At 46.9% G+C, this 7,222-nt stretch overlaps 2 protein-coding genes across 5 annotated transcripts in view; both read left to right on the top strand.

Annotated features, from left to right (window-relative positions):
• tsen2 (TSEN2 tRNA splicing endonuclease subunit) overlaps positions 1–3,437 on the top strand; it is a 5,574-nt gene extending 2,137 nt beyond the window's left edge. Inside the window, exons 2-12 of one of the 2 annotated variants that reach the window (XM_008408224.2) lie at positions 205–271; positions 343–382; positions 467–673; positions 746–863; positions 946–1,059; positions 1,280–1,330; positions 1,411–1,555; positions 1,690–1,726; positions 1,901–2,012; positions 2,089–2,178; positions 2,953–3,437. In XM_008408224.2, coding sequence (XP_008406446.1) covers positions 205–271; positions 343–382; positions 467–673; positions 746–863; positions 946–1,059; positions 1,280–1,330; positions 1,411–1,555; positions 1,690–1,726; positions 1,901–2,012; positions 2,089–2,178; positions 2,953–3,012 — 1,041 coding nt within the window. In that variant the 3' untranslated portion in view covers positions 3,013–3,437. The remainder of the gene's footprint in view (positions 1–204; positions 272–342; positions 383–466; positions 674–745; positions 864–945; positions 1,060–1,279; positions 1,331–1,410; positions 1,556–1,689; positions 1,727–1,900; positions 2,013–2,088; positions 2,179–2,952) is intronic. The other variant, XM_008408225.2, reaches the window with a different exon arrangement.
• A 315-nt stretch (positions 3,438–3,752) lies between these two features.
• The window catches only part of LOC103464239 (RNA-binding protein 39), a 7,920-nt gene continuing 4,450 nt past the window's right edge, over positions 3,753–7,222 (top strand). For 2 of the 3 annotated variants that reach the window (XM_008408215.2, XM_008408217.2), the window contains exons 1-6: positions 3,753–3,881; positions 4,748–4,808; positions 4,927–4,976; positions 5,958–6,134; positions 6,303–6,356; positions 6,873–6,990. In XM_008408215.2, the coding sequence (XP_008406437.1) occupies positions 4,755–4,808; positions 4,927–4,976; positions 5,958–6,134; positions 6,303–6,356; positions 6,873–6,990 (453 nt within the window). In that variant the 5' untranslated portion in view covers positions 3,753–3,881; positions 4,748–4,754. The remainder of the gene's footprint in view (positions 3,882–4,747; positions 4,809–4,926; positions 4,977–5,957; positions 6,135–6,302; positions 6,357–6,872; positions 6,991–7,222) is intronic. The other variant, XM_008408216.2, reaches the window with a different exon arrangement.

Here is a 7,222-nt window from a genome sequence, read left to right as displayed (position 1 = left end):
CCAGAACCAGGTTCAGGTCCAGGTCCAGGTCCAGAACCAGGTTCAGGTCCAGAACCAGGTCCAGGTCCAGGTCCAGAACCAGGTTCAGGTCCAGGTCCAGGTCCAGAACCAGGTCCAGGTCCAGAACCAGGTCCAGAACCAGGTCCAGGTCCAGGTCCAGACATGGTCTGTCGTTTCTCAGGCTAAACGTGTTTGTCGTTTTAGGGCTACTTTGGAAAAGGGGTTCTGTCCAGAGCCCGACCGGAACACAGCATTTCCGACCAATGGGAGCGTGAGTTTCCACCCACACAATGACATCATCTTCAGTCATCCAATCCGTGCTGACCTCTGTTTTTGTCACAGAACACAAAGGTGTGCTTCTACCTGTCATCTCTCAGTCCAGGTATGTGACATCACATCCTGTCTGCTTACACAGTGACATCACATCCTGTCTGTGGTGATGGTGTCACATGTCTGACCCTCACAGGTATGAAGAGCTGCTCAGGTGGGCAAAGGCGGAGCTTTCTTCTCAGCGATTGGATGAAGAGGTGGCCAATCAGACACTGCTGGCTCTGACTGAGACTGTGGAGGAGGAAGAGGAGGCAAATGGAGCAGAAGAAGAGCCAGGGGGCGGAGCCTGTGTCCAAATGAAGAGGCTAGGGGCGGAGTCAGAGCCAGAGGAGAGAAACTACAGGTAGAGTTCAGCCCCCAGAGAGACCGGTTCTGAGGAAGAACCAGACTGAACCTGTTTCCTGTCAACGTTCAGGTCCGACCCACAGAACCTAGACCTGGACGCAGAACCGGACTCTGACTCCGACTCTGAGCCCGGTTCTGGTGTCCGTGTTCCGGGTCCTGGTTATGTCCTGGTGGACCTGGAGGCTCAGGTGGGTCCTCACCTGAGATGGTTTCTGCTGCTGGTGTTTCTCTGCTGCTGCTGTTCATTTGTTGTTGTTTCCATGGTTACAGGATGGAGGCGGAGCCAGGGAGGTGAGGCGGAGTCCTCTGGCTCTTACAGAATACCTGCAGCTGAGCCTGGAGGAGGTAACACACCTGAGTCAGCACAGCAACTCTACACAGGCAGTGAGACTGATCTACTTACATATTTCTATGAGAAGGAATGATAATTCGATTTGAGTCCATTTATCTCACTCAGCCTACTCTAGGCTCAAACCAGTAGCCAATCACAGACGAGTCTTTTTCATCCAATCAGTTTATTCCCAGGAAATACTGAAAAACAACTAATTATTGCAGCAAAAGACCAAAATTTCACTTCTAATCGGCTCACCTGTCTGACCTGCAGGCCTTCTTCCTGGTCTACAGCCTTGGCGTTCTGTCTGTCTACCAGCAGCAGGTGAGGCTCTCATTTGGACCTCTGATGCGTTTTGTCAGGATGTGACCTCATCATCTCTGTCCTGTCCTCTGATTGGTCAGGAGCCCCTGTCAGTCGTGGAGCTGTGGAGGACGTTTCGGTCGCTGCGTCCCGACTTCGTCAGTTCATACGCTGCGTACCATCACTTCCGCAGCAGGGGCTGGGTCCCTAAGGGAGGAGGCGGGGCCAAATACGGCGTTGATCTCAGTAAGGCCCAGTGAGCTGTCAGTCAGAGTGCAGGGAAAAGCTGGAGCTGTTCCAGACCCTGGATCAGAACCAGGACACATTCTGCTGGTCTGTGGACTCATCAGGTGTGTTTTCTCCTCTGGTTCTGGTTTCAGTGCTCTACAGGAAGGGACCACCTTTCTACCACGCCAGGTAACGCTCACCTGTGTCCAAGTGAAGGTCAGACATGTTGTCTCTCCCACAGCCGCCTCGTTGTGCTCTGGGTTGGGAGCTCCTGACGGATCATCCCGGGTTCTAGTTTCTGAAAACGATTAGAAATGCTGCAGCAGGAGGGCCTCACAGATTGTCCCTGTCCTCTTCCCGTAGCTACTCGGTGGTGGTGGAGAGGACAGGTGAATCGTTGGGGGGTGCAGCGCTGCGCCCGTTTTCCTGGCGCTCTCTGGCGGCTCTCAGCAGGATCACAGCCAGTGTTTCCAAGGTAACTGCTCCACCTGTCGCTGCTACCTGGTGCTGCTGTTGATGTTTCTTAATGGTGGATCCTGATTGGTTCCCAGGAGTTGATGCTATGTTACATCATCTACCCAACTGACCTATCAGAGGATGACCTGGATTCACCTGTGTGCCTGAGCAGGTTAAAGGTTCAGGTAAAGATCAACTACCTGTCTCCACATCATGAGTTACCATGGTAACTGACTGTGTTTATTGTTTTTTTCAAATGTACTTTATTTTGAACAAATGACATTATAAAGAAAAACCTTCAACACAATAATTAATATCTGATTACATTAAACAAAACATAAACAGAAATAATGGTAAAAAAATAAAAATAACAACGGATATTAATGTTACTCAAAGGTCTTCCAATCTACAAGTAGAGTAAAAAAAGTTACATAAATTTATACACAAATAGGTAAAAGTAAAACAATGTATCTTTTAGTCCATACAAACAATATTATTTTTATAAGAAATGTGCAAAAATACATCCAAGGACGTATAAAAAGAGTAAATAAGAGAAAATGGCAAAGGTTCTGCTTTCAGGATGAAGTTACATTTCTTTAGAAGGGTTTTTGTTTTTCCAAGTTTCTGATTATTTAATTTAAGTTTTCAATAGAGATAATATATTTATTATTATTACATGAGGGGATTTTTTTCACTCCATATCATCTTGTGGACATAATTAATTATAACAATTATTAAATTGACTTTAACAGTTCAACCTTTTTTTCAGATGACATGAAGATGATCAATATTCTTCAATAAAAGTATTTATACTGCCTGTGTTAACACCAAGAGCTATCAGGGCTGGTTACCGTGGCAACTAAGTGGTGAGAACCAGAACCAGAACCAGAGGACTGTGGTTCTGATCCCAGGTTTATGTCGGACAGACGGAACTAATGGAGCTGGTCATGTCTCTACAGGAGACGATGGTCAGCAGGTGGGTTTCCTCCAGAGAGCGAGCAGAGCAGGACGACATCTGATTGGCTGACAGCAGAAGCAGTTTGGTGATGATCTCATGAAGAGCCGAGCGGCCAATCAGAAGGAAGACCAGCGTGAACGCGGTGTTTGGTTGAATGCAGGCGCGTTTCAGAAGACAGAAGAAGAACATGCAGAGGAAGATGTTCTTCATCGTCATGTTTGTGTTTGACTCCATCTCCTGGTGATGACGTCACCGCCAGCCGCCCCCTGATCTGGCTGAGCTACCTCTGCAGGTGCTCCTGTCTGATCTTCAGGTCCATGTCCAGATGTCTGTTCCCACAGAACCTGTTCAGGAATCCATTAGGAGGAAATCTGTGTGTTTATCCTGTTACCATGGCTACTGATGTTTTTCTGTCAGATGTCAAAGTTCATTAAACAGATGTTCAACATGTTACCTCCATAAATACATGAAAACAGTTCGGCTTCAGTCTCTCTGTGTCCTGTTTGTTGCTTTTGAGGTAAAACCACGGTTCAGAAGTTGTCCGTCCAGAACCGAATCAGAACCACGCAGAGAAGAACTGAACCTGTTGTTTAAATTTATGTCCAAGTTATTGATCAGTTTCATCCCTACTTATATATATATATTTATATATATATACTGCTCAAAAAAATATAGGGAACACTTCATTGTTCACTTAAATGTTAAAGTGTTCCCTTTATTTTTTGAGCAGTGTATATAGCTGGTATCAAGAGCTGAATTCAAATATTAAACTGTTTTGATCTCGTATTATAGAAGTCTCGCGATAACTCCTGAGGTTGCCATTTAAAGCAGCGCCAGTAGCGAGGCGCGAACCCCGGACACAGGATCCGTTATCCGGACAGAGGACACACGTTTAGCCGCTCACATCCCACCGAGCTGCTCTGTACCCAGGTAAATATACATCCTGCTGCCGCTGAGCCGTCCTCTGGCAGGTCATTCGCCTGGAGCGGCCTGCCTCGCTGTTACTTAGCTGTTAGCTGCTGTTAGCTTTGAAGCTCTGTAGCTTCCGATCCGGCTGAGCATGCGCACAGCCCGGACCCACCAGCACCGCAACCCGCGGCTGTTAACGGCTAACCGGTAGCTGCTAGCTGTTAGCGGCTAGCTGCTAGCTGAGCCAGATCAAAGTCCCCGAGATCAGATCCGATCGAAGTCCTTTACAAATGAGACCCTTGGGCTGCCCGATCCGAACCATGAGGATCCAGACCCAAAGTCCTGATAACTGGCTCTAGAAGAGCCGAAACCAGTGACTAGTCAAAGGTTATGGTGGTTCTTCCAGTCTGGTTCTGATCCATTTCATGAGCGTGTAAATGTAAAACCATGAAACGGGAAGTTCTGAATGGACCCAACACAGTAGATGGATCCACCACCACAAAACACCGAACTCTGACCAGAATCAGACTTCCCAGAAAACCCAGTTCGGATCCTCAGAGTTGAGCAGAGATCGGTGCTTACCTGCCTGACACGAAGAGGTTCGGTTCGGTTCTCCAGGTCATCATCATGTCTGACGTCTTGTGTGTAGTTTGGATCCGTCCACAGATCAGAACCAAGCCTCAACTCAGTGGCAGCATGTAAACATAACTTGTTTGGTTCTGGTTCTGGAACGGACTTATTAATTAAGTCAGTAAATCCAGACCAGGTTGATTATGCAGACCATCACCTGTAGATCCACAGTCATTGACCTGTGTGTGTGTGTGTGTGTGTGTGTGTGTGTGTGTGTGTGTGTGTGTGTGTGTGTGTGTGTGTGTGTGTGTGCGCAGCAGCACCATGATGGCGGATGACCTGGACATTGAGGCGATGCTGGAGGCTCCATACAGGAAGGTGAGACTCACCCAAACTCCTGTACTGTCAGCTTGGGCTCCCCAGGTGTGGAGCCAGGTTCTGGTTCTGGTTCTGCAGAATGTTAATGTGCTATTAACGATTTGTGTGTGTGTGTCAGGAGGACGGGAAGAACCAGAGCCCTGAAGGACAGGAGGAGCGCAGCAAGAGGTAACACCTGCTCATCGGGAATGATAGACGTTGGACGCAGCCTTTTTGATTGTTTTATACCGTATAACAAGCCACACATCAGTAACAGGAGTGAACATTTTATATGAAAAACCGAGCAGAAAAATGTCTAAACTAACAGTGTGAATGTAAAACTGAAAATCTTTTACTTTGAATTACAGATCTTAAAATAAGTTATTGTACTGGTATAGAGATTGGGCTTTTGGAAGGCCCAATCTCGTTGTTTTTATTAAATGGCACTTGTGAATAAAAAATTTTGCCAGAAGGATTAAATTATTACCTTAATTCTTCATTCCCTGTTAATAGACGAGGAACTGCATGTAAGTTGATGTCTAACAGATGGTGGCCAGCGGCTGCAGCAAACGGTAAAACGAGCTGCGAACATTAAAACACAAATCATGCAACAGAAAAACCACAGGAAATACAAACAAAGGGGGAAATTTCTGCAAATAAATAAAGCAACAGTGAGTATAAAACGCTTCAGAGCCAAAGTCTTCCAGGCCACTGGGGGCAGTGTGGAGTCGGTAATATTAGATGCATAAATATGTTGCAGTTCTATGATATTGTAAAAGACATGAAATGTGACAGTTTTCTTTCTTCCTCCATTGTTTTTCTGGTCTTTACTGAGGCTTTGGTCCTAGGTGGTTTTGTGATCCACTCCCCCTAGTGGTCTGGAGGACTTCTGTTGAGTGGAACGAGTTTACAACATTTTATACTTGCTGTTTTTAATTCAGTTGCTGTATTTTCCTTCCCGTTTCCATCTCCTCTGGTTGCATCATTTTTATTTGCAGCGTTTTTCTGTTGCATTTGTTTTTTTGTGCTTAGGAGTTTGTGTGGTTCATGCAGTCGCAGTTTTGCTGTTTGTTGAGCAGCAACTTTAATGCAGTCAGAACCGTACAGTTCACTAAAGGAGTGATGTCAGAATTTACTCTTTGACCTGATTGGCTGCCGCCGGTTCAACAGGAAGAAGCGCAGCCGCAGCAAAGACAGGAAGCGCAGCCGCAGTCGGGACAAGAAGAGGAGCCGCAGCCGCGAGCGCAAAGGCAGCCGCAGCCGCGACCGACGCAGGAGCCGCAGCCGGGAGCGCAGACGCAGCCGCAGCCGCGAGCGGGGGGGCCGCTACAAAGACCACCACAAGCAGTGAGTCCTCTTCCTGGTTCCCTCAGTGATGTCACTTCCTGGTTTGTTTCATCAGGGGTTGCTGAAGGAGAACCTTCAGGATGCGCATCTGGTTCCCAAAACCTGGCCCGTGGTTCTGGAGGTTTCAGAACCCGGTCCGGTTCTGGTGACTGACTGACTCTGTTTCAGCCGCAGACGGTCGAGAAGCAAGAGTCCAATCAGGAAGGAGAAAAGCCCACCCAGGTGAGACTGACGGACCCTGAGACCTGAATAAATCAATTCATTGATTAATTGATAAATCGATTTTCCTTTTGTTTTCATTTATTGTGGATATTTAAAATGTCTTCAGGCTCCAGTGATAAATGTTAGTTAAAATAACATTAATTGTTCTTTGACAGGGTGAACTTACCATCATATTACTAATATTATTTTAGGTTCTGTTTCAGATTTAGCTGGACGATAAATTGCCCCAGTAATTATCGTGATAATATAGTTTTGTGACCATTTCAGGTAATACTGATCCATATATGATATGATTTTATTTTTAACATTTCTATACTCAAGTCCAAAAAGAAACTTGAGTGAACTGGTACAGAAATGGACAAACACAAGAACAGAGCAGATAAAGTGGAAACACAAACTTATTACATCTTCACTTTAATCCACAGCAGAATCTGTCCTGCATGTTATTCTAAAACATACAAACTTGATGGATCAAGTTTGACCCATGATCGATCCTGACCGTCCTGTTGTCCTCAGGCTGCCGCTGGACAACCTGACCCCGGAGGAGCGGGACGCCCGCACCGTGTTCTGCATGCAGCTGGCGGCCCGGATACGACCCCGCGACCTGGAGGAGTTCTTCTCTGCTGTGGGGAAGGTGAGGCCACCTGACCAGGAAATGCATCACAAGGCTCTGCTGGCGCCGGACGGGCTCAGCGGCGCACCGAGCCTCCAGAACCGCACAGCATTCTGGGAGATGTAGGCAGAGGAAAGATGTTTGCTGCTCAGCCGATATGCTAAGCAAAGCTAGATTAGTGGAACCATTTGACATGCTCTCTTTATGGTTACCTAGCAACCACCTGCTGGGTAACTTCTGGTTACCTAGCAAC

The sequence above is a fragment of the Poecilia reticulata genome, linkage group LG5 (assembly GCF_000633615.1).
Source record: "Poecilia reticulata strain Guanapo linkage group LG5, Guppy_female_1.0+MT, whole genome shotgun sequence".
Lineage (NCBI taxonomy): Eukaryota > Metazoa > Chordata > Actinopteri > Cyprinodontiformes > Poeciliidae > Poecilia > Poecilia reticulata.
The sequence above is the reverse complement of the archived record's forward strand: the minus strand, read 5'-3'. Positions and strand labels throughout refer to the sequence as shown.